The 25507-nt window shown below is 49.0% G+C and overlaps 8 protein-coding genes across 8 annotated transcripts; 3 read left to right on the top strand and 5 right to left on the bottom strand.

Annotated features, from left to right (window-relative positions):
* Positions 1-66: 66 nt before the first annotated feature.
* FTJAE_1167 (CPA1 family monovalent cation:H+ antiporter) lies at positions 67-2953 on the bottom strand (the record flags this gene model as incomplete). The annotated part of the gene is made up of 2 exons (XM_037344636.1): positions 67-816; positions 866-2953. 2 exons carry the CDS (start codon positions 2951-2953, stop codon positions 67-69), a joined length of 2838 nt encoding a protein of 945 aa, XP_037211639.1.
* A 2976-nt stretch (positions 2954-5929) lies between these two features.
* FTJAE_1166 (uncharacterized protein) lies at positions 5930-6736 on the bottom strand (the record flags this gene model as incomplete). Its single annotated transcript, XM_037344625.1, has 1 exon — positions 5930-6736. The coding sequence occupies one exon, from the start codon at positions 6734-6736 to the stop codon at positions 5930-5932; it is 807 nt and encodes a 268-aa protein (XP_037211638.1).
* A 4333-nt stretch (positions 6737-11069) lies between these two features.
* Positions 11070-12205, bottom strand: FTJAE_1165 (uncharacterized protein; the record flags this gene model as incomplete). The annotated part of the gene is made up of 4 exons (XM_037344614.1): positions 11070-11135; positions 11192-11834; positions 11946-12102; positions 12154-12205. 4 exons carry the CDS (start codon positions 12203-12205, stop codon positions 11070-11072), a joined length of 918 nt encoding a protein of 305 aa, XP_037211637.1.
* A 715-nt stretch (positions 12206-12920) lies between these two features.
* On the top strand, positions 12921-14104 carry FTJAE_1164 (cytochrome family 51 (sterol 14-demethylase); the record flags this gene model as incomplete). Its single annotated transcript, XM_037344603.1, has 4 exons — positions 12921-12928; positions 12992-13304; positions 13356-13820; positions 13877-14104. 4 exons carry the CDS (start codon positions 12921-12923, stop codon positions 14102-14104), a joined length of 1014 nt encoding a protein of 337 aa, XP_037211636.1.
* An 840-nt stretch (positions 14105-14944) lies between these two features.
* On the top strand, positions 14945-16509 carry FTJAE_1163 (cytochrome P450 monooxygenase family 51 (sterol 14-demethylase); the record flags this gene model as incomplete). Its single annotated transcript, XM_037344592.1, has 2 exons — positions 14945-15139; positions 15193-16509. 2 exons carry the CDS (start codon positions 14945-14947, stop codon positions 16507-16509), a joined length of 1512 nt encoding a protein of 503 aa, XP_037211635.1.
* Positions 16510-16728: 219 nt separating this feature from the next.
* Positions 16729-20261, bottom strand: FTJAE_1162 (RING finger domain protein; the record flags this gene model as incomplete). Its single annotated transcript, XM_037344581.1, has 5 exons — positions 16729-16831; positions 16886-17868; positions 18419-18444; positions 18701-19625; positions 19674-20261. 5 exons carry the CDS (start codon positions 20259-20261, stop codon positions 16729-16731), a joined length of 2625 nt encoding a protein of 874 aa, XP_037211634.1.
* Positions 20262-21765: 1504 nt separating this feature from the next.
* Positions 21766-22583, top strand: FTJAE_1161 (uncharacterized protein; the record flags this gene model as incomplete). The annotated part of the gene is made up of 2 exons (XM_037344570.1): positions 21766-21986; positions 22055-22583. The coding sequence occupies 2 exons, from the start codon at positions 21766-21768 to the stop codon at positions 22581-22583; spliced, it is 750 nt and encodes a 249-aa protein (XP_037211633.1).
* A 1677-nt stretch (positions 22584-24260) lies between these two features.
* On the bottom strand, positions 24261-25178 carry FTJAE_1160 (YPC1-alkaline Ceramidase; the record flags this gene model as incomplete). Its single annotated transcript, XM_037344559.1, has 3 exons — positions 24261-24907; positions 24967-25040; positions 25099-25178. The coding sequence occupies 3 exons, from the start codon at positions 25176-25178 to the stop codon at positions 24261-24263; spliced, it is 801 nt and encodes a 266-aa protein (XP_037211632.1).
* Between the last annotated feature and the right edge of the window lie 329 nt (positions 25179-25507).

The following is a 25507-nucleotide window of genomic DNA, read 5'->3' as shown; positions in this document are numbered from 1 at the left end:
TACTGGATATCGTTATCTATGCGAAAAAGAAAATGCAAATAAACCCGCTCTAAATGGAATCATCCACTACCTCGGAGTTCTTCCCCTGCTGGGTCGTGTCGAATCAGCAAATGTGATGCCTCGTCGACTAGGCGGCACTCTCTCTGTGCCCTCATCGTCATCACTGTCGTCGCCTCCGTTGCCTACACCCAGAGCAGCCTCTCTCCTTCTCCTCTCAGCGGGTGTCTCTCCGGTCTCTTCTTCGCGTTCATCATCCTCCTGAGCTGATAGAACAGCGAGACGGCGCTTGCGCTCCACGGCTGTCTCACCCTGCTCTTCAGACGGCTTGGATGGGCTCGAAGGGCCTGCACGCCGAGAGGGAGACGCAGCTGGAGCCTCCGTTGCCTTCGCCTTCCCGCTAGAGTGATGCTCGGCAGCCTTGGCAGCCATGATTGCAGTTTCGGGTGGCAGGTCCTGCTTGGCAACCTTCTTGACGGCTTGCGAGGCAGATGATTGCTCTACGACCTCCCTCCTTGTTCGTGAATCCAGCTTCTGTACTTCACGGATAAAGTCCTCCTTAGTCATGCGTTGACCAACACCGCCAATTGTGAATCGAATGGCCTTGTCATCGGCTGCTTGGTTCTCGGCAATAGACTTCTTCCTAGTCTGTTCATTTGAGCTGTTTCCTCCGAATACACCTCCAAAATTGGTCCAGCCAGGTTTGGCTGCTGTCTTCTCAGCGGGTGTGGTGCTAGGACCAGCTTCTGGGTTCTCGCCCTTGGTTGTGGGCAGCTCATAGGTTTTAACGACTTCACCGTCCTCGTCTTCAACAATAATCTATGTTTTGTTAGTTAATCTCCTGACATAATCCTAGGAATGCACGTACCGTGTTTCCAAATTGGTAGGCTCTGGCAGGTTCATGTCGTCGATCTTGTCCCTTTTCCTTGCGCTTTTCCAATTCAGTGTTGTAGACTTCGCCCACCTTCTTTTTGAAACCAGAGATAGTCCATAGCTTGTCGTGGCCAGGCTTAATGGCTGTGATGGGCACATGGTCTTCGTCTTGTCTGTGAGATTCGGGAGCGGGCTCGACATCAAGAACGTCCCCGTCCTTGTTCTCAAATATCAAATCATGGCCCTCCTCGTATATCTCCACAGGCTTTGGGGGTGTCTTCTGGCCGCTACTGCCGGCAGGGCTATCTTCTACCTTCTCAATCTTGTCGTTATCCTTCTCCTTGGAGCTATCATCAGCTGCCAAAGTTGATTCGGTGTTGCCTTGTGAGGGAGATTCCTCTTGCTCGTACTGTTCCGTAGGGGATAAGGGCGTAGATGATTGTCGCTGGGGGAAGATTGCAGACTGAGCAATTGGTCCTCCGGGGCCATTGTCATCCCAGTTCTTATGCTTGCGCTTTCGCGACACAACCGATGATGAGCGGCTGCCACCTTGGTCTCGCTGTCTGCGCAAAAGATGACTATAAGGCCCACTAGGAGGAACCAGAGCGTCGGGAGGGAGCTGAGGTCCCTTCTCTTCGTCGATGGACGCCTCGGAGAAGGATCTAGCTTGAGATCTGGATTGAGAAGAGATTCGGGGGAGTCGGTTCATCCAAGACGGTCCATCTTCGGGAGCGGCTGTGTAAGACATGGTCAAACTCAAGGTGTTAATACGTTTTCCAAGGGTAAAGACGGCAATTGAGGAGCCATGGACAAGAATCGACGTGACTACCATGAAGCAAACTATCGGCCACACGAGATATATGAGCTCATAATGTTCAGTATTCTCGGGTGGCATCTCCGCCAAAGGTACCGGCTCGCCATGCTCCAATTCAGCTCGTGCCAAGATCGCAACGAAGATGGCGCCCACGCCAATTGGGCCGAAATGACCGGCGAACAATGCCTCACGCCACGTTTTGACGTCCGGTATGAAGGGTTTGAGGGCCAGCATGATAGGGATACGGCGGAAGAAAAGGACAAAAACGGCAATGACCACAAGACGCCAAGCCATCATGCCAAATCGACCATCGTTGAACTGCGACCACGGAATAATGGTTCCAAAGTAGACGAAATAAGTCAAGTTAAGCAAAAGATCGATAACGTTGGACACATGAGACTCCTCAGTCTTCTCACCGAACCAACCGTCGTTGGAGAAACCAACTCCTGCTGCGAAACCGACGAGCAAATCGTCCATGCCCAGGATACTACCAGAGCCGGCACACCAGAGCGCAACAACGAAGTAGAAGACCAGGAAACTCTCTCGATCGATGAGATCGCGCTTTTCGGCAAATTTGATACCATGGCGAGCGATGTAACCAATGACAAAACCATAGATGGCGCCGAAGATGCACTCGTAGAGGAGAACATACACAACGAAATGGAAGCTCACATCCTCTGCATCTCGCTTGTACTGAATAAGGTACAAAGACAGATAAATGAAGGGAAATGCCATTCCGTCGTTGCATCCAGACTCGGCGGACAACAAATCTCGAAGATGCTTAGGGACTCGCTTTGCAAACTTACCCTTTCCTACCACAGACGATGCCAGGACAGGATCAGTAGCAGTAACACATGCAGCCACAACAAGACTATCGAGCCAATCCAATGCAGGGATCATCCAGAAGATGAACAAACTGACAATAAGCCAGCCGAACGTCATTACTGGGACCAAAAGAAAGACAACAGACTTCCAATGGCGCTCCATGTAGAACTTGGGCAATTCGACACCGACAGCGAAACATTGGACAACAAGAACAATTCGGGAGAACTCGACGGTAACGATATCGGTCGAACCCCATTCCTGGGGATTGATCAAATTGGCTGCATGAGGACCAAAGATTACACCACAAAGTGTAGCGACTGTGGCTTCACCGATGTACATGCGCTCCTTGATAAAGGACGAACAGAGCATGAAAAGGGAAGTGAAGCCGCCGAGGATAATGTACACCAAGTGCGGCTTGGTGATGTCAAGGTGACTCCACGCCATGTTGGGCTATAGGAATAAGAATACAAGAGGTTCGGTCATTCGATTAGCCTTAACAGCGCTCAATACTTTGTAGTGTCGCGATCTCGGAAGCGATCAAAGCAACGTTATCGCAAGGGGGAGGAAATCGGGCGGCGACGCCGCGATCAATTGTTGTTTGACAACTCGTATGCGAGAAGCGCAACGTCCACGAGAAGGAGTAGATAGGTAGTAAAAGAGTAACGAGAGGGTAAGGCCGTCAACAGGAACAGTTGGCCTAGTGTCAATTGTTGTTGTAGGGAAGGAAGAAAAGAAAAAGAATTTCTCAACGGCCGCCCGAGATCAACACGCAAGAACGAACCGTTTGATCCCCGTCAATCGGCGCCGGGCTCAAAAATGGCACAGGCCTTGAACAGTGTCGTCACAGGGCAACAATGCCTGTAAAGCCGGGATGGTACGCCACTCGGCGCCACAAAGGTCTAGACGTGATGAGACTTATCGATGTTAATCTGGAGAGAAGATAAGGTATTATCAACAGAATACAGCTATGAAGAATGACGATAGAAGTTCAAATGCTCCAACGGCTTTCACTGGAGGTTTTTTTAACCTCATCGGCTGGAGATTTGTGTCTCCGGAGGGGGTGTCTTCTAGCGCAAAGAACGAGGTTCATCGACGAGCAAGGGGATCGTCACCATCAACAGCCATCCATCCATCTCACGACGTAGCACACATAGCTAGTGAGCGAACCACAAGGTCAAGGTCAAGGAACAGGGGGCCCCAGTCGGATCAAGTGCCGCCAAGAGCCTCTCAGTGGGGGCTCGCGGGGCCATTTGATGCGCTGCTGCTTTTATCCAGAATCTTCGCGGCACCCAAGCCGGACAAGACGGCAATATACCAAGGCTCGAGGGGTCTATCGTGTTGTTCTATTCGATATTACTTCGAGACTGCTGTTGTAAAACAAGCCCCAAGTTGTCCTCATAAAGGCTCAACCTATGTTTGACCCTCTGAATCGAGACCCAAATACTCTGTACAGTCTCACGATAACGGCCCAGATCACATCTCAATAAGCCCTGTCTTACTCGTCAGCTTGTCCTGTCCTCCATGCATCTCCCTTGTCCAACGCCGTGACTTTATTTCAATAACAATGGTCTGGTTCCACCTCTCGCCTCAACATCTTTCTCTAATACGCTATTTTGTGCTTGTATGCTCACCCACACCTATACGCACTTGTCTTGTATCAAATTTCGATGAGAATGGCATCCGAAGCCTAACGACGCCTAATCAATAGTCTCACAAAAGCAACCAGGCCGTATCATATCATGATAAGGTGCCAATAAACGAGTATGCCACTAGCCGTTGATTGCTTGAATAGACTCCAGCTGCCTGCCCGAGATGATAAAAGCAGCGTTCACATACTGGTACTATGACCCCGGCAGTTCCGTGCGAGATAGAACCCTGTCCTTCGGTCTCCAACACGAATTGACATTCTCACTCCGAAGAAAAATGAACATAGAAGAACAAGATTGCGGGCAATGGATATGACCACCTGAAGACCCTCCAGCCAATACCTGTATTTCTTGGCACTATAGCATTCCCTCAATGACGACTTTTGCAGCGCTAACCTCGGTTTTATCATCTTGAGCCATTTGTTTATCGTCTTGAGTGATAGATTGATCCGCAACATGATCATCGTACTGATGAACATTAACGTCGAGCTGCATCGTCACCCCACGAAAACGTGCCCATCCAAGGCGCTTCTCTCGCTGCATAGGGCGACCGAAGGAGAAACGACCCGGCTCTTGTTTCCTCTCTTGATTTGTGCATCTGTTCCACTAAAATTCGTGTGAACCCCAGTCCCCAGGCTCCTAGGCTTGTTGTTTTTGGCACATGGTTTGAGGTCTGTCAAATCAAGGTTATTTTTTACCGCTCCTGCGGCCATAACCGCAGACAACCTTATTTCCCTGTCAAGCTGCGAGATCGATTTTATGCTTATTATTTGTCACGAAACGCCCGAGCTGCCAATGGCTGATAAACGCGGCGTTGGAAACGGTCTAGCTGGGGCTCTCGGGGGTCTAGATCAGGAGCATTTGGCCCAGGCCCTTCAACTTCTACAGGCAGAATCGCTCAGGCAAGACTCCATCCAATGTCACTGTGAATCTGCAAGATCAAATTGAATGCATTGACAGTCGCCTTGGTTTGTTGACGTCAGTGAGAACGATAGAAAAACACGCTACCCTGTTTCCAGCAAAGCCTCAAGCTCTTTTCACCTTGAATCTGGGTTTCTTAACTCCACAGAAATAACCGCAAGGTTAATACACCGCTCATTCTAAAAAGAGATCTGCGAACCTCCTGTACGACTCGTGAGGGCATCGTGTCTCACACACAACGTCTTGCACGTTGTGAAGAGAGCACCAAACTTGAAGAAACGTCAATTGACGTTGCATTCTCAAGTCTTGGATATCTCTTGGAGATCTGAAGGACCCTGGATTTTGGTGCAGCCAAGAAGCCCAGAGATGCACCCCAGGCTCGCCAGTCACTCGGCGCCAAGGGCCAAGCTCTCATGTGAAGTCGCCAAGAGGTAAAAACACACCAGGTGGTGCAAATGCACAAGAACATGATTTGACGATAGCTTCATTTTTATCACAATCAAGTATTCCATCTTTCGTGTTACAGAGTTTTGTGAACACGAACTCGCTGAGCGCCACGCGATTGTGTTACTCGATCACAATGAGCAATTATGCGATAGGCTTGGAAGGCGAACCACTCGGCATCACATACCACATACACTCAAATCACATGCATCTAAGGACAGTATTATCAAATTCGATCTTGAAGGGTATTCTGTTATTTTCCGGCTATCTAGATGCATAACGACGTGAGCTTCTCTCACTTCCGCCGACTTCTATCTCAAGTTGCTACAGAAATTCACCAACTCCCTCAGTCAAACAAGTACAGTGATCCTACACCCCTCAGAATTGAAATGAATAACCAGCCAACTCTCTAGTTGACGATCATGTACATAATAGCAGACATGGCCAAAGACGCACACATGAACCCGAAGCTAGGGGCATGAACAGAACCACCAGCCGTTGTGGGCGTTGGAGTCGATTCCTCGCTGGCAGACGCCGCTGTTTGGCTAGCAGCACTCGGCTTTGTCACCGAGGTCATCATGCTAGGAGGAGCAGGCATGGGAAGAGAGCCAGTTGGCTGGTCTGTGTCGATTGCAAGAACAGTGCTCTTGGTGGCAAGGTCTTCGTCCACTGAAGACAGGGGTGGTCCATCTAGACTATCGTCTGACTTGTCGCCTCGAGTAGTGTGGCCAGTCTCAATTAAGATATTCTTCAAGACCTTGGTAGAAGAAGCAGAGGTCGTGGTTGTGGTTGGGGGCTGAGTCTTCTCAGGCTCGGGCTCCTGTTTGGGTTGAGTCTGAGGCTGAGTCTGTGGTGCAGACTCGGGTTCCGACTGAGGCTCATCAACATCTCGACAGAGAACAGCGACAAGATTGCCCTTTTGGCCGCGGCTTAGAAGTGATTCTGAGCTGGCTGAGACGTCACCACATGATGCTTGGATGAAGCCCTGGGCTTGTTGAACTGAGTCCTTACAAGCAGCACTGCACGCCTTGCCATCGGTGAAGTCTTTGGGGGTGCATTGGGAGAGTGGTGTATCGTAGGCTTGAACACAGGTCTCTGGGAATGACTTGTCACTGATAGACTCAAAGTCCGACAGCTTGAGAGATCCTGCGGAGGCGGAACCAGCCATGAGAAGGAAAGACAGCTGGAGCCATCGTCTTGTAGATTGTCCAGTCATTGTGGAAGAAGTTTGTTGTCTTAGGTTCAACAGTAAGAGTTGTCGCTTTTTGGAAAAGAAATGCTTCGACGATAGAGGTTTCGAGAGTACACGTTCAATTATATGATTGAATGACTGTGGCTTGGCTCAAGCACGAAGCATTGATATCATTCGATCAATAAACTGGCAACTCAGTTGAAACGCGCTAGGGGGCTGACAACCAGGCTGACGGGACCAACACACTGAAGGATTTGGTCTCGGACGACGAATTGAAGCTGATCGTGGGCAGGGAAGATTTATGCGTTGTGTTTTAGTGAAACTACCCTTGGGAAGATCGCTTCAGCGGCAAGATTGAGTATCAGCCTCGAACAGATGGGATGTTTGGGGATGATCAAATAGATTAGTTGTTTGTAAGAGATGGATCGATGTTTAATGCTTCTGAGAATGGGAGGAATTTGATCGGCGTTTCGTGATGAAGTGTTTGTGGAAACGGGAAATGAAGATGTCGTAGGTGATGGTTGTCTCGATGTTGAGATGCGCGACAAGTGAATTAATGAGGGTGTAATGCAGACGATGATGATGATTGATGAAAAGACAAAGAGTGCGCTCGAATAAGTAAAAGTAGTAAAGATGAAAGAGAGTCCAAGTATTGTTTGTGTCTTGATGGAGTCAAGCGTTGAGTGTACAATACAGCACAGCACAGTCTTGCAAGTGTAAGGCGAGGGAGCACAGCTTTCCTCTAGTTTCACAACTGAAACGAGTGTTGATAAATGTTTGCTCCTCTGTGGAAAATTGGAACAAAGGAAGAAATACCGAAGAATGGGGAGAAGGGTAAATATTTAATAAAAAATGAAGGGGATGCACAAAATATCGAGCAGATAGTATGGGGAAAGGGCTGAAAGGCAAGGATGGAGAGAGAGACAGGACGATCAGGGAGAGGAACTATAGACTACTATGGAGCATGTTTTTACAGAAGGGGATATCTAATGCACATCACTAGCTCAGAGTCTGGTCAAGACGGCGCATCACAATACAAAAGCACCGACATCGTGAGAAGAGGGCCAAGCCATTGGATGGGCTCCGCAATGATCAACAGGGGCGTCTCTTGTCAAAGCCTGAGCCTGACGTCACACGAGCCGTGAGATGCTGAAGTTACTGTGTTTGCTCTTGAAACGACAAGACTTAGAACGGGTAGAGTACAGCATTCCTTGTGCCATCTGAACGGCGTGTTTGTCCTCGTATTCTTCTTCGAGCCCTCGGTCTAGACGAGACTGGATGAATTCACAGAAGACAGAGAGAGACTTTGTTCAAGAGACAGACACTTCAGAGTTCACACGTCAGACTTGTTTCAGAACCGTTTGTTTCGGTTTCATTCGTGCCGACGCACAGACGAATCAAAGCCTCGAGCGGGGACGCCAAGTTGATGAGGAAAAAGGAAGAGAGAGGCTGCTCGAGTCAGATTTAATTCTAGTCTAGTGTGCATTGAAGGTTCCTCGATTATCGCTATAGTTGAAGCCGTTTATCGACAATATTTGAGCAAATATTATCGAATAGTCCTACTGAGGAGGCATTATCGAGTCCTCATCCCAATACTTGGACCCTTGCTCAACCCCTGCAGTAATATTCGCCCTCAGAAATTGCATCCTCTGGCGGATCGAAAAGTGGAAATGCCGTCCCAACGGCGACATGGTACAATCAGAATGTGGCGCTGGAAACTTCCGACAAAGTACTCTCTCTTCACCATCTCAGTCAGCTTACGAACAAAATACGAGAATATTTGCATCCAACAGAGAATTCTGAGCATTCGTAGTTTGTTTGTGCTTTTTTCAGAGTCCTCGGAAACCGTTCGGCAGTCACATAGATCAACGCTTAGATCATCTCCCTCTAGCCCGTTTGCTCACAAGATCGACTGCACTATTCCGCCAAGGGCACGACCCTTTGAATCAAGTCGCCCATTTGAGTAAAGACACGACATATCAGGCAATGCACTCCCTTTCTGCCTCGGCAGGTCAAGGGGGAGTTTATTCCGGCTTGGTCCAGGGGTCGTTGTCCTTTTTCTTTCTCCTTCTCGAGAGCTTGTGATATGTATCGTCATGCAACGGCTTTTGAAGCGTCCGGTCTGGATGAGTACCCAAGCTCATCCACTTGGACGCGAGTTCCAGGGGTTGTTTGCTGCCACTAACACACATGTTGCCAGTTACGGGTAACACCAGAGCTTCAAAAGAATACTAGCCAATGAGGACGCTGAATAGCATCGTCCCTTCAAGCCCCATTCGCGATCTAGACCTAATAAATCTAGACTGGTTCACAAACTTCATCGTGTGCGAACTAGTTGAGGACAACGGCTTTGTCTATTCATGTTTCGAAGTCTGTCACTTGCCCCCTTCAGAGTGCGCCTCTTGAACTTTCTTGGACAGTCGGACTCCTTTTGGACGAGCCGAGTTGTCTCGCTGGTCATTTGACATTGACAGGGTAGTGATGGACTCGAGTTCAGCTACCCTCGGGAAGATGCTACCAAATCACGGCTTCGACGTCATTGACGTGTGATATTACAAGGTGCTCCCAATATTCATCGATGAGACAGAACTTATACAGTGGGATCATCTCATATTTCACCCTGTCATCTCCTCAGATCCGCCAAGTTGGCTCGGAACTGGAGTCTAATCTCGCCAAAGAGAGATCGACACTTCACTTTCGTCACCGCGATAAGAGGGAGAGAGAGGGACTCAGAAAACTGCCCCTCGAAATTCGAGCTTTGGGATGAGTTCAATGCACTTCGCTTCGCAATATTGGCTAATAAGCGGCAGTTTATCTTGTGATGGTAGGAATGGAATGTTATGAAGCAACAAGGCCTGGTCAATAAGTAGGCGCAGCAGGAGGTTCGAGTAATATATTTAATATTGAAGGGTCGCTTCCATGTCAAAGCGCTGTTGGTGATATCTCTGTGCGTCTGCAGCGCTTTGAAGTTCGGACTGTTGGCTGGCAGACTTTGCAGGTTGGGGTCACATACGAGAACTCTAGACGCCAGTAGGTTATGGCTATGCACCAGTCAATTATGTAAAGAAAGAAAAAACAGTTTCGATGAAGAGTCCGTATTTTCTCTGCTATTGGACTGTTATGTCTAAGTCGATGAGGCATATCTTTAGAAACCGTGCATGTGGTTACTATTCTAAGGACTTGCAGCACATTTACAAAATACTTGTACTGTGAACTTTCAACTGATTGGGGATACCAACGATTTGCCTGCGGATGATTGTTTGTTACTCTATGTAAGCTTTCGTGGCAATTTAATCTGTGTTTCTGGTGAAGGTTTTCGCGGGAGCTTGCTGTTGAAGTCGCCGAAAACTCATGATAATTGGCCGTGTGCTATCAGTTGTGGCAATCGCCCTGTGAGAAGCCGTCGCGAGTCAACACAATGACATGATCCATAAGAATCACGGGAACCCCGGCACGCAATTGTGGATGTAATGGCACAATAGCTCTGTATAACCACAGCCCAAGCCCAATTTCAACCTTGACTTTTCATCATCATTTATTCTTCTCGAGTTCAAGACATGTACATATTTACAAACCACCAAAACCTTGCCAAATCAGCTTTGGAGGCTAAAATACTTCTCTTACCCTGAAGCCTCGACGAAACTCTTCTTGTTAACGCATGGGTATATGCCAAAGTTGCAACAGCTATTTACAAGAACAGGATCGATAGCTCAGTGGTAGAGCGAGGGATTGCAGATCCCTAGGCCGCGTGTTCGAACCACGCTCGGTCCTCTCTTTTGCCGACCCGACGACCCCACGATTTGGCGTCGTGTCCTTTTTTGTGCCTCAACGCCACGTCTGCATCTAAGACATATATGCACAACCAACATCGCCAGAATCAGAATTAAGCCAGGGATCGATAGCTCAGCGGTAGAGCGAGGGATTGCAGATCCCTAGGCCGCGTGTTCGATCCACGCTCGGTCCTGACCTTTTGTTGTCTGATGAGGATGACTCCATCTTTTTGCCTTGGCCGATGACTCTGCTTCAGGTGCCCACGACATGCATGTTCGCCAAGAATCGCCTCAGTTGCATTGGGTGACCAGTGGCCAGTCTGGCAGAGTTACCTGTAATTGACCAGAGTCCTCACTGACATCTCTTGCCATTAACCAGACAACACGCAGCAACAAGAAGGGCTTCTCCCTACTGTGCATTATGTATCATCACTAAACACTTCATCACTCTATGGTTCTGATTATCTAATATATGCGGATTTCTTAAACTTAAGCATGCTGGAATGGCCACTACTAGCCGGAACATTATATATCAACTCCTTTAATAGATATCTTTGTCTAGTGTAAGCTATGGAGGCTTCTCTAGTCTATAGGATATTAACAAGATCACTTGAAATTTGATGAACGTTAACGCCAAAGTCTGAAGGGGAAGTCTGTCATCCATGTTAGTTCCCACTTAATTCGTAAAGAGACATGCAGAACTTCTTACCCGAAGGTACAGAATACCGTCCTCAATGACAGTCTCGTTGTAGGACCTCTTAGTCTTGTCTACAACGCGGACATGAACAGCATGCTTGTCCATGGCCTCAAGGAGTCCCTCCTGAAGCATATCATCCTCACCGAACTTGTCATACTCAAGCTGCGAGACCAAGCCTTCAAGATAGGAGAAATGAGACCTTCCAAAGTTTTGCTCCCAACCGCTATCAGCACTAGCCTTGCCCTTGAGCTTTCCGAAGTTGGCCTCAAAGTTAGGGACGATGGTGATCTCCTGACCGAGGATCTTGTTCAGCTTATCCTGAATCTGCTGAACGTTGGGGTCATAGTCCTCTCTGATGGAGGCCCTAGCAACAAAGCTCATGGGCCGAACAGTTGAAGGAGCTTCGTTCAAGGCCTTGGTGATGTTGTTGCTGTCAGCAGCATAATTGGTGTTGGTACCCAGGTTGCCCTCGGTAAAGAGAATGATGAGTTCACCCTCGGGACCAACCTTGGTTCCACAATAAGAGACGGTGTTCTTCTCATCAAAGTCCATGGTCAGGACATGGCCGGAGCAGATCTCGTTAATCTCATCCTTAGTTCCATCTCCATTTCGGTCAATGAAGTACTTCAATTGATCTTCAACACCCTCAACATAGCTAAGAAGAAGAGAGGACAGTTAGTAAGTTGTGAACGATGGCCACTTATTGTATAAAGACATGCTTCTTGCTGCTAACGACTAGGGAGGACGGCTTAAAAGAGAAACGAACCTGACAATGAGATCACCCAAGGAGGTGTGGCCCCAGGAACCCTCCTCGGCATAAGGATAGAGGGCTTTAGGGTCAATGTTGATAGTCCAAGGCTGGCCAAGAATCTCCGAGAGCTTCTTTTCGTGATCTGCCTTGGTGTTTTCCCAGCTGTCTCGGACTGGAACCTTGTTAGTGATACCGTCGCGACTGGTCTATAAAAGAGACCTACTATTCTTGCGAACAGCAAGGGGCATTTTCTCAGCAGGCGGAAGTCGAGACATGATGATAGAAGAATGAGATCTTAGTTGTGAGTTGATAGACTGGTTTAGAGACTTTGTTGATACTCAGGATCTTAGTCTTGCGGTGCGAGACTGGCTTTTATGCTTGATTTTGGCATCTGAACCCCTGACGACCTGCCATATCAGCCTAGTCCCAGAGTCTCAACCGGCAACTGACGTGCCGTTATTATCTGAAGCTAGACTGCGTATACAGTAGTCAAGCTGCAAGCGTGTAACACTTGACAACGCCAACCATTGCCATGACAAGGCTTCAATCCAGCCTGTGGCCAATAGCACGTGCTGGAGTCAAGGGCAAACATGCATTTCGCAGTAGTTGACCAAGTTACCCATAGCCACATGGCGTTTTCCCCATGCCTGTAGCTGCCTAGATTGAGGACCCTGCGTGTAGCTGCCTAAGCCCTATTGGAAGGCTGTAGAGAGGAATGTGGGAGAGAAATTGCGGTGATGGTCGGTTTTTAATCTGCCTTACAACGCCAAAACGCCCAGCTGAAAACATAGCGCTGCTTAGCGTGTAATACCCCGACCCAGCGTGAGCCCGCATTCCCCTTTGCAGAAAGAGGAGTATCAACTTCAGGGGTTGCACTTCACCCGATGGCGGGTAAATAATAATGGAGATATGAGTTCATTATCTCTTGCTTCATCGTGAATTTTCCTCATCTCAAGATCCAACTCTCCATCGCATATCGTAGCATCAATCATGTCTCTGTAAGTTGAACTCCACCGCCTTTGTCTCTCATTGGCTGGTTTACTGATTCACGCAACTATCAGCCCACTGAAGGCCAAAGTCTCGATCCGCGATAATTGGGAAAAGCACGAATGCCGTGCTCAAGAGTCTATGAAAAAGCTGAAAGACGTGCTCGGTCTTGAAGTTCACTGTGAACCTCAATGGCAGATTCTCGTGTCCGAGCTGGAGAGCTTTTGGGAAGATAAGGGCGAGCTGGTTTCGTCGGTGGCATCCTTCATTCATGTTTGGTTTGAAGCACTCACCGATTTGCTTGACGATGAATCTCATGAAGCCTGGACGGACACTCTCCTTACCAAAGTCAGAGAGCTGACTTCGAGGTTGAACTTGACAGTTGAGGTATGTTGCTCGTAGTTGATTTGGGTTCGGAGCTGACATGGTATATCGCAGGTGTCAGAGAATCAACGACCATCAACCAAGTGGTCTAATGCACAACTTGGATTCATTCTGTACATCCCCAAAGATCTAACTCACCAGGCAGCTCAGTATTTCGGTCTCTTTAAGGAACAGCTTCTTGAATGCTTCGAAGAAAATCGACCGTCCAAGACGTTGCCCATACACTCCACCACGGGTGATGAGTGGGCAGATGTTGGAGCAGAAGATCGAGAAGAAGAGCCTGCTAAACCTCCGCCAACAGGCAGCAAAACACCAGCCATTGATTATCTCCCAGACCCAAACACTTTGCCGAAGCCTAGTGCACTTTTCCAGCAAGCTCCCTATCACCTCTTCGTGTACACCTCGTTATCAAGCAGGAGCCAGAAGATTGAAATTGAATGCAGCCACAGCCAGACTTTGGAAGTGATGGCCGAGTACCTGAAGAAATGGACAATGACCATCGTCAATCGTACAGATAAGGTCAGTATCTCTTGCGTCTATAGCATTGTGACAAGGACATATCTAACACATCCGAGCCTCCTGCGGTGGAGATCACACTCAACCACGCCGCCTCTGGCTTTGGACTCGAGTGTGACAAGCTCACCCTGCATTGTGAGAACAGATATGGACCTATCTACAACATATCTGCTGCTGCAATTTTGAATTTGGTCGAGGGAGTGTTTGGGTATGAAAGAGTCTATGGCGATTCCACCTCATGGCACTACCGACGAGACACACCGTTCAAGAAGCGAGAAAGGATGTGAAGTCTATCAGTCGTATGTTCTTAGGCAGCCATATGCTTTTAGATATAGCATAGAAAGATCATAGAATCGAATAGTAAAAAGAAAAACATACAACACCGAGGATTCGCTGGTCGTCACCGACCCAACTACTAATTCAGCACTTATCAGTTTATCGAACGGAGAGCGGACGGGATCCCGAGTTGTCTGATAGCTATGGTCGTATGTGCTGAGCTTTGGAGTTGCTAGACACTATAAGGAAAATGGTTGTTGGCCACGACGCATGTCTCGATCAGGGGGCTACCAACTCAGCTCCGACAACGCAAGGCACAAAGGACACAAAATACCATTACTACCAAAAGAGCCTGGATTTTGCAGGTCGAGTGGAATCTCTCTCTACATATCGACTATTCCTCGGAATAAAATGTGACGTAGAGTTGCTTCAGAAGGTCAAGTACGAATACGAATGCGACAACCATCCAACGTATTCGGCATCACTATAACCTTTCTTTGCGGTGAAAACGAGAGATATCAACTCCAAGAACATATAACAAACCCACTTCAGTGATTATTCGGGCTTACGATCGAAGAAGAACCATTGGTTGAGACTGAGACCGCGAATCCTTCTGAGTATCAGGATGTGATAACCGAGAGAACACCCCAAGGCTTTGACCTGCGGCGAAGCTTGGCTCGCATTAATGGCATAATCAAAGACAGTCCGGGCTGAGAGATAGGAATCGCAATAGAGCTGGTGGTATCGTCTTCCCCGAAGAGATCTGGTTCTCGTTTTGTCCATATAAACTCACAGATTCCCTCAACTTCACAACTCATCCAACAAACCGCAACCATCTCTTCTCTTTCCAAATGTTTTCACTCCTCTACTACCCTCTATGGGCCTTTACTTCCTGCCTCGCTATCATCACTCTCAATGTCTTATACCAAAAGCTCCCTCGAAATGCCAACGAGCCTCCATTAGTGTTCCACTGGCTTCCGTTCTTTGGTAATGCTGTCGCTTATGGACTCGACCCTTACGGCTTCTTTGTGAAATGCCGAGAAAAGGTTAAACCCACGTCTTACTTATGGCTTAATGCTGATACTGATTTCTTCCCTAGCACGGCGATGTCTTCACCTTTATCCTCTTCGGTCGAAAAATCGTTGCCTGTCTTGGTGTTGATGGCAATGACTTTGTTCTCAACAGTCGAATTCAAGACGCCAACGCCGAAGAGATCTACAGTCCATTGACAACGCCTGTCTTTGGTAGCGATGTCGTATACGATTGTCCAAACTCGAAGCTCATGGAGCAAAAGAAGTTTGTCAAGTTTGGCCTTACCCAGAAGGCTCTTGAGTCCCATGTTCAGTTGATTGAGCGAGAGGTTTTGGAGTACATCCAAGCTGTGCCATCGTTTTCTGGAAAGTCTGGCACAGTTGATGTATCCAAGGCAATGGCTGAGATCACCATCTTCACTGCCGCCCGTTCTCTTCAAGGTGAAGAAGTTCGACGGAAGCTTACCGCTGAGTTTGCAGCTCTGTATCATGACCTCGATCTAGGCTTTACTCCTGTCAACTTCCTGTTCCCCTGGCTACCTCTGCCTCGCAACCGACGTCGAGACGCTGCCCATACAAAGATGAGAGAGATCTACATGGACATCATCAACGAACGAAGAAGAGGCGGAGGAGACTTGGAAAAAGGAACCGATATGATCGCCAACTTGATGAGTTGTGCCTACAAGAACGGGCAGCCAATTCCAGACAAGGAGATCGCACACATGATGATCACTCTTCTCATGGCCGGACAACACTCTTCGTCATCTGCTAGTTCATGGATCGTACTGCATCTGGCTTCATCCCCTGATATCGCTGAGGAACTCTACCAAGAGCAAGTCATCAACTTGAGTGCTGGCGGCGCTCTCCCACCCCTGCAGTACTCAGACCTCGACAAGCTCCCACTTCTCCAGAATGTCGTCAAAGAAACACTCCGAGTTCATTCCTCTATCCACTCTATTCTGCGAAAGGTTAAGAGACCCATGCAAGCACCTGGATCACCTTACACCGTCACCACCGACAAGGTTCTCCTCGCTTCACCAACTGTTACAGCGTTGAGTGAAGAACACTTCCCGGACGCACAAAGATGGAATCCTCATCGGTGGGATAACAAGCCCCAGGAGGAGGCCGTGACGGTTGAGGTCGTCGACTACGGCTACGGTGCTGTCTCTAAAGGAACAAAGAGCCCATACTTGCCCTTTGGCGCTGGCCGGCATCGATGTATCGGAGAGAAGTTTGCTTATGTTAACTTGGGCGTTATTGTCGCGACGTTGGTGCGTAACTTCAGGCTGTCGACTCTTGATGGCAAGCCTGGTGTTCCAGCAACCGACTACACTTCTCTCNNTAAGTGGCAATGTGGAGAGAAGAGTACTAGTTCCTACGAATAAGGGAGTCCAATAGACAACTTTTGGTGAGTGTATCACAGATCGATATCATATCCGAAATGGACAACATAATAATAGCTACTGTTTCTATTGTAGAAGCTAAACAAAAAGAGGAGCATGCGCACGGCTTCGTTTTCATGTTCTTCAATGAATCGTCACCCTTAGGTATCACCTAGCAACCATGGTATATAAAAAAGATGCCCTATTTGCACAATTCCATCTCTACTGTTGCGCACCGCCTTGTCCGTTGGCACCGCCGGCACCGGCACCGGGACCACCAGCGCCTCCGAAGGGGTTGCCACCACCGCCCATCATGTTTCGGGCCCTAAAGATTGAGTCAATGACTATGAAAGTGACGTGGGCCAAATGGGAAACTTACATCTCTCCGATCTGAGGGTCGGACATGAGGCTGTTCAGGTCAGGCATGCCACCACCAGTTGAGTAGCGGTCAGCCATCTCGCGTAGACGAGGGTTGCTCATGAGGTTGTTCATAAGGTCAGGGTTGCTCATGAGCTTCTGGGCCATGTTGGCGAACATTGGGTTGCTCATGATGCTACCAAGATCGGGCATACCACCGCCCTGGCCACCGGCACCACCACCGCCGAACATGCTGGCAAGGTTACCGAGATCGGGCATGCCACCAGCACCGAGATCACCGCCGGCGCTAGGAGAAGCACGGGGAAGAGAGTCCTCCTCAGCCTCCATCTCTTGAACACGGCGCTTGGCCGTCTCGTAGCCCTTCTTCATAGCGTCAGAGCCACCGTTACCCTCATGCTGAATACCGCGGTCGTAGGCCTCCATAGCACCACGAGCGTCGCCTAGGGCGAAGCGAGCAAGACCAAGTCGGGACCAGGCCTTAGTATAAGCGGGGTCGATGGCTACGGCAGCCTCGGCGTCAGAGCGGGCGGAAGCGTGGTCCTTGTTGGCCGAGTGGGCAGCGGCACGGTTGGAGAGGTAGACAGCGTTGTTGGCGTTGATAGCCAGAGCCTGGGTGTAGAAGTCGATGGCAGCACGGTAGTCCTTCTGGGCCATGGCAGCATTTCCCTTTGACTTCAGGGCCTCGGCCTCCTTCTTCTGCTCGTCGGTGAGCTCGACAGGCGCGGGTGTAGGAGCGGCAGCGGCGGGCTTGTCGGCGCGGGCCTTCTCGAATACAGAGTAGATCTGGAGGAGGTTCTGAGATCCGATGGCGGCTTGGACAGCGGAGGTATCGGAGGGATCGACCTTGAAGGATTCGGCGATACAGTTGATAGCCACATCGATGGAGTCCTTGTCGTCGGCGGTGAGAGTGCCGTCATTTGTGGAAGCGGAGAGGAAATCGCAGATAGCGAGCGCCAGGCGCTGCTTGGAGTTGTGAGAAGACGCCTGTAGGAGAGTATTAGCCACATGTCAAGAGAGTCATGACGAGTATGCAGTGCAGCCGTGGTTGATACTGCGGGGGATTGAGCTGACCATAGCGAATGGAGAGAACCTGAAGGACAGGTTGAGAAGGGAGTGGAAAGTAAATAGATAGGAGGCAGAAGATGCAAGTCTAACAGAAAGATCCAATGGAAATAAGAAGAGGATATGATTCGGTGAGACAAGACGAGAGAGAGGTCAACGTAGATCTCAGAAGTGCAGGGCAGGCAAAAAAAGGGCCCCGCGGTTGAGGCGTCGTGGAGTTTGGGCTGGAAGGTTCCACGTGGGGCATGGGCCTGGGAGCAGCCGAATCTGTGCTGTAGCTGCGGGGGAACGACACCCCGACAGTCAATCTTAGCGATGGATATAAGTAAAGTGTGCCAAAGATCTATGATATTCGTACCTTAATCAGATAATTATACTTTGGCTTCTGATGCCCACTGGAAGAGCGTTTCCTATAGCATAGTTTCACTCGAGGTTTGTCATTCGTCGAATCAGTACCGGCCAATGAACATACCATCAAGATATAAACTTCCTGTGAATCTGGATGCATCCGTAGCTTCAAGAGTTGAATGGTTTGTGTATTCTGGTGTATCTCTGTAGTATCTCGCTATAGCAATGCCCCTTCACTCCCGAAGCGAAAGCCCCTGGCCTGGCTATACAAATCCATAACGCCGGTTAATGCAATCATTATGACAGCGTCCATCCCCCTCTCTCCAGAGCGGGCATTACCCATCTCGAGTTTCTCATTTCCCAGCTCGTCGTCGGGCTCTGTCAACATTCTTGACCTTCCTATTACCTATAGCAGCTACCTTACGGTACTTGGTATACAGCCTAAGAAAGTCTTTGAGTACAACGTAGAGGCACCCGCCGACGAGACTTCGCCCCCATTGTTGTTGGAGCAGTCCTGGACGCATAGTGCTTCCCCGTGGAAAGGAAGATGCAGCAGTCCATTGCTTAGGTAGGGCTAGGCGTAAAAGCTCACCCATGGCAAACGACACACCAGGAAGGATCAGTGCGCTTACTATGGCATTAGATACTCCGGATAGAATCGTTCCTAGACCCGGTCGGCGGGCGGGCGGCGCTTGGGGGGCTTCGTGCTGGTTTTGTCGAGCAGCTTGATCTCCATTTCCTGCATCGGGTACAACAGCTGGGACGGCATCTGCACCCTGGGCCGGTTCTTCAGGAACACGGGCTGGGTTGTGAGGCTCATCTACTGCCCCTTGAACCTCCTCACCTGTCGGACGCGGCGCAGGTACATCGTCGACAGGTCCCTGTGGAGCCATTTCGTTTTGTCCTGCAGGCCTAACATCAAAGCCTTCTTGGTCATCTCGATCAACCTCCTCGATGACCAGTTCGATAACAACTCCTCCGCCCTGCTCACCATCCGCGTCTTGACCGCCGGCGCCAGCATCATCCTGGCCATCCTCGTCGATGTCATCGCCTTCGAGAGCTTCAATGAGCCCATTGAGAAAACCCACAACACCGCCCTCTCCGTTCCGTTGTTCGGGTTGTCGCTCGTTGGCAGGAGGCTGATCTCGTCGGGGTTCGACTGGGGGGAGCCCCATGATCTGTCGATTGAGGTTGACTTCATAAGGGAAGACAAATTCGCGCCAGAGGTTGAGGTAGGCAGACCGCACGTACGGAAACACTGCCATCGCGAGTTGGGGTGATGGAGGCCAGGTCAGGAAAGTATCGTCATGCATGACTTGATAAACGCCATACTTTTGATTTGTTAGTAGTTCCCAATACTTGCTAGAACTCTAACTTACCAGTGAAGCTGTAGAGAGAAAGATCTTGTTGCCAAACCATGGCATCAGCTGTCCGACCAGCAGAGCCGGTCCCACGTTGGTTAAAACCAGTGCATTGCCTAGTCTTTCACCCCCAGACATCAAAATTCGGGACGCCTCTCCGTGAACCCAGATCTCATGACCAAGAACATAGTCGACGAGAGCCTCGCGGCCTGAGAAAGCCCACATAGCGAATGCGCCATACATCTGGAGACTGAACTGCACTCCGAGTGTAACTGACGAGAGCAACATGAAAGGGCTCGCGCGAGTGAACTTGTTTGCGACGGCATCCGTCATAACAACGATAGGATCCCACAGTCCTTCCAGCTGAATACGATCCTTACATACTGGACATTGGAGAGGTTTGTTGGAGCGTTCACAATCCGTTACCCATGAAAGCATGCAGTCCTGGTGGGCTTCGAGGGTGCATCCGCAGGGGTCGACCCATGATCCCGGGGGATCTGAGGGATCTTCGTCGGTCAAGCAGATGAAGCATCGTCGGGGTGCATCGGCCGGTTTCGTTGGAGGCAGAGCGGCTATGCCGGGTGTATCTTGGGTTTCTGACGGCATGGTTGAATAGCAACCTCGGGTCGCGTGCCGATCGGGTAGAACGGTGGTTGTAATAGTGAAAGCGGTTTCGATAAGAGCGGGTTCTATTGCATTTTATTGGCGATGTTTTGCGAAAGTAAAGTCGGTTCTAGGAATGAATGAGGGAACAAAAGAAAGCCTTGTCTTGTGCTGATGATGTTTGAAAGTGGCACGGCAGTGGACGCGGCGGGCTGACCTATTCTAGCTGGAGTGGAGCCTGACATCACCAATAACTCCCGCTCGCCTCGGAATCATGCTTGGAGACTGGGCGATCTCGGGAATAACCAATCAACGTAGAAGTCTCTTTTCACAACTCATGCTCCTTGATATTGGATAGCAGTACCTAGGTAGTTTGTCTTTACCAAATCAAACCTATAAGCTTGCATATTTCCCAGATGTGCCTTATTATTAAGCTGATCAACCAGCTAAGGTCACGAAGAAAAGGAGACAAAATCATCAAAACTCTTTATCTCATGGGAAACAACCTCGATATCACAAGAAGATTATTAGACTTAGAGATACAACAAGGCTAATGGGAGATTGTGCTCATATTAGAAATACTAGGATCTAAATATGTCTTGATGACAAGACTTCGCAAACCTCGAGGGGGCCATGCCTTGCAAATGACCAGTCCTGGTGAGCGCCACGCGAGCCCTCGTTGAACGAATATGCCCGATATCAGCTTCATCAGGTCTCCAGTCTGATAAGTCGATTAGCTTGGGACAATGCGATCATATCCAGCACCCACTACTAGTCTTGTAGCAGTACTCGTCATGCTTGTTATCAGCAGCATGCATCTCTAGGTGGTTGGGAGCGACAGCCTTCAGTGTGGCACACTCCCGTTTGTTCAGATGGACGCCATGTTGACAAAAGATCTTCTCTGACTCACTTATAGCTCACAGCTGGGTCCAGGTTTGCTGGTGTACCATAACAGATAATAGAACGCCCTTTGTGGAACATAGTACACTTGAACAATTTGCAGGCCAACACTTGACCAGGCAAGGAGCTTTATCCAATACCCCTGCCGTCATTAAACTTTTTAATTTCCGAGTTCCTGGACCTTCAACGGGAGCTAGGGATGTCTGATGAGTCGGTAGAAACGCATATTAAGTTCGTGGAGAAACATCGTGGCGCACTTTAACATTCACCCTCATGACAGCCTCCACTGTACCAACATAGTATCTTGTGTTCAATCTGCTGTGAACAGATGATAATTATCAGGTGAATATAGCATTAATCCATATGTTGTGTTGTACAATACTCCAAGTGCCAATGTCATCCTTCGATGCGGCAGTATGAGCAAGTTTCGATACCAGGAAAGCGCAAGGTTGTGAAGCGGGCTTTTTGACCGAAAAACAACACAGCCTGTCCACTGATTGTCACCGTATTACTCGTAATGCACCTTGAACGCCGACCCAAGCCCATTTAAAGAATGCTCCCCGCCTCCCTCGATGTTTGAGGAGTGGTGTCGCCAGAACTCGCAACCATGGCGCCTACGCACAAGACACCTTTCGCATTGATCCTCGCAGAGTTGGCCATTTCGACCACGGCAGTAACTCTCTTTGGTATCATGTATCCAGTAGAATTTAGATCACGACTATGGGAGAACGGTGGCGAACAAGGATGGAACTCCAACCCCAACAAGCGGATATACTATTACGCCAACCATCAGGAGCCACCTGAAGTGCCTCTGATTTGGAGTCAAAGGTACGATATCCAACATCTTGACACTAAAGCACGTTGATAGGAAAGGTACTGATATTGGATATCTCCAGACTCTACACCTCGAACCTGGCCATCGCCATTCTTGGGTTGGTCGTCTTCTTCGCTCGCACCGCCATGTCACATCTTCGATACCTCCCCCGCTACGTAAATAACATCTACGATGCGATCCTTCTCGCGCTCTGGGCTGTGAGCATTGCGGGCCAAACGTCGAGCGACTTTACCGATCCTGAACACCCAAGTCCACGTCCTTGGTACCTAACCAGAGGGTGTTCTGCGGCTTGGGACCGAACCCAAGGGTATTGCCAAATCGCACAGGCAAGCTTCGCCATGTCAGTCATAGCTGCGATACTATATGGTGCGAGGTTGATACGAGAGGCTATGTTGGTAGCATATGAAAGAGGGCAGCGTCACCGGTCGAGGCGGCCTGCCCAGGATGTTCAAGAGGTGGAATCAATGGCGGGTGTATATATGGATGAAGAAGGGGAATCCGAGGCTGAGTCTACAACAAAAGAGGACTGGCAGAGTATGGCTTTGAGTCCGGTTCTAGCATTCTTTCCGTCTTCAGACAATCGTTGGTAGAGATAGATCTGCTGGCCCAGTTGGAAACAGGCCACCAGCTGATGTTTGAGATAGCACATTCACAATACAAGCATAATACATCAACGTCAAGACTTCAGACTGCAATTTGTGATCGTCATTTAGTTCCGAGACTTGCACTTTATTAGTGCCGACAAGAAGTAATGAGTGGATACATCGTTAACCACCATCCGAGTCCCCATTCCCCATGTCTCATCCATCAGGGTTCCCGTCGAAGGCGTTGAAGAAGAGTTTATTTGTGCTTGATTGGTATACGTTAGTCCTCGGACCGTTGAGACAAGACATGCACCAGACCAGGGAGAACTTACAGGGCAGCCGGCGCAGGTGCAGCTAGAGCCGCAGCCGCAAGAGCCAGAAGAAGCGCATCCACAGCCAGACATGATGATGGTTGTTTTGGAGGTTGGTGTTGAAGATTGTGTGTGTGTTTTTTGTTTGCTTGTGAGTTTGTGGCGTGAAGTTGAGATGTGGAGAGATGATTGAGGAGAAGGAAAATAGCGGGTGGATAAGAGGGGAGGTTCTTTTAAAAGAAGGCAGAGGGCAGGCAGGCTGATTCACTGACAGTCAGAGCACGGCGGGTCAAAATCAGTGGTTCGCGCAGTTTCACACCAACCTGAGTTTCCCTTTGGCCGCCTGAAACGGCTCCCCAATGGCTCGATTTCCCAAGCTTGACCGTTCTCATCGGCAGATCTTCCCAACTGAGTGTAACTACTTGGTGCACCTCGCTAGGAGGCGTCGAATGACGTGGGGAGTCAGGATCATGGTACTTGATGATTGGTGCAGTCTAACGTTTCCTTTCCTTTCCTACGTCGGGAGATCAATGGAAAGGAATTCACCGAGTTCCGATGGTGTTCCGATGGAGAACTGCGCTTCTAGATCATTAATGATTCAGTATTATAGTCTAAGTTGTTCGTTGATTGTTGACTAGGTACCTTAAGTCTGGGGCTTGAAGGAACGTGTGTAGATAAGTTCGGTTCATGAGTGCCTGGCCTTAACCAAGTTTGTAGATCTCAACTCACATTAAGCACCTCCAGGCTCTGTTATAAACGTCGGTTCTTACACATATATATATCCAATTCATTGACTCCAACATGCCAGACATTTTCGCTTTTCCTTGCGCTGTCTATCTGTATTTTAGGCCTAGGCTGTCCCAGGTCAGCGGGGTATGGAGGGGTAACTGTCTCAGGGTCCAAAAGTGACGTCTGAATGTCTGATATTCGCCTCAGTTACACAAACCCAAGATATTGTATCATTATCCTGCGCATTCTTGCTCAAGATCTGATCCTTGTCAACGCCAGATCGATTATCATTTGAAGATATTGATACCTGCTCATCTCGATGCCACCGGGTGTGAAATAGGAAACGACAGCTCGTAGGCTGTAAGCATTTCTCACGTAACCGGCCAGCAATTGCAATCCATATTAGCTCAATAGCTCTTTGATCCTTAAACGTGCAGAGGTTGCCCGAGCCTCATAGAGATATACCACACCAGGGGAGGCAAAACCTAGGACCTTTGGCCTAAGTGATAAAAAGAACTGGGTAATTTCGCACAAGTTTAGGATACATTTTGCTGAGTTTATTTTGATACCTTATAACAAGAACCAATGTTTGCTCCCTGAGGCTTACAGCCCTATCCAACGCCATGCGCCTTTGCTTATCCAATCATTCTTTCTTTTCCCGACTCACTTCCTCACGAACCTCTCTCACCACATTCATGAATTGGCTCGCACCAAGAGCAGTCAAAATATGCCACCAGCCGTGGAACTCAAGAAGCCAAGCCCAAGGCAGTCCAATGCGCTGTCGAAAGTTCCTTAACTCAGCGCAGAATTCAAGATCGAGGTTCCAGATGAAATATCCAAACAGGCAGGTGAACGTTGCAGTCCATACTCGGATAGACCAATCGCGTACATTCTCTTCGGAAAATGTTGGCTTGGCCCAGTGGAATAGGTAGCGAACACGCACGCCGATGACGATGAGCGAAACCCAGAAGCCGATGACCTGATAAATGATCTTGGCAGATCTGACGTAGAATACCGAGAAGGAAATGAAGAAAATTGCCAGGACGATCGAGATGTAGCGGATGTTCTGAGGAGACTGTCGTAAGATGACGAGGGAACGCAGCATCGACCAAGACAGCAACAGCATTGACAGTTCATCGACAAATTCCAACGTCTGGCGAAGAGTCGCATGGAAAAGAAATGAACCAAAGCCAAGAACCAAGAGCGAGACAGACATAAAGTCCCATTTCGGATCAAACAGTCCACGGCTGCGACTGCGCGAGCCATACATGGACCGAAGAGCCAAGTAGACTACAAAAGGTCAGCTGTGGCCAAGATTTCGGATGTTGCGGCGTCACACAAGAACTTACCGTACGTAACGTTTGTCAAGGCATTGATAAATTCGGCCAGGTAAAATGTCACAGCATAATCTTCCTCACAAAAGCTACAATCATCAAGTCAGTGACCCATCGATATCGTTGACAGCTAGGGTGACATCGTACTTGGCCCTGCTAGTAGGGGGACTCCAAACTCCATCCAGCGAGTGAGGATCGCCGTCGAAACGAAGGTTATGATGTCCCATCTTGACTATAGTTATCTCGTCGAAAATAATAAAGACTAAAGTTAGTTCTCCTCGTTGATTTCTTCTTCTTCTTCTTCTTCTTCTTCTTCTTCTTCTTCTTCTTCTTCGCTTTGGTCGAGGCGTGAAGGAATGAAGATGCCAGTGGTCGTTGGCTCGGGGATAATCACGTGGCAGTATTCCTTGCTTTTTCTCATCGGTGACCCGCGGCCCATGATGAATCACTGACGAAAAAAAAGAAGGCCTGTAATTATTTTCTGGTTTTCTATGAAAGCGACCAAAAACGACCGTTTCAACGAATCATGAACAGTCTATCGTGCTGCCATTTTTCG

Source organism: Fusarium tjaetaba (genome assembly GCF_013396195.1).
Source record: "Fusarium tjaetaba strain NRRL 66243 chromosome Unknown NRRL66243_c0000024, whole genome shotgun sequence".
Classification (NCBI taxonomy): Eukaryota; Fungi; Ascomycota; class Sordariomycetes; order Hypocreales; family Nectriaceae; genus Fusarium; species Fusarium tjaetaba.
The sequence above is the reverse complement of the archived record's forward strand: the minus strand, read 5'-3'. Positions and strand labels throughout refer to the sequence as shown.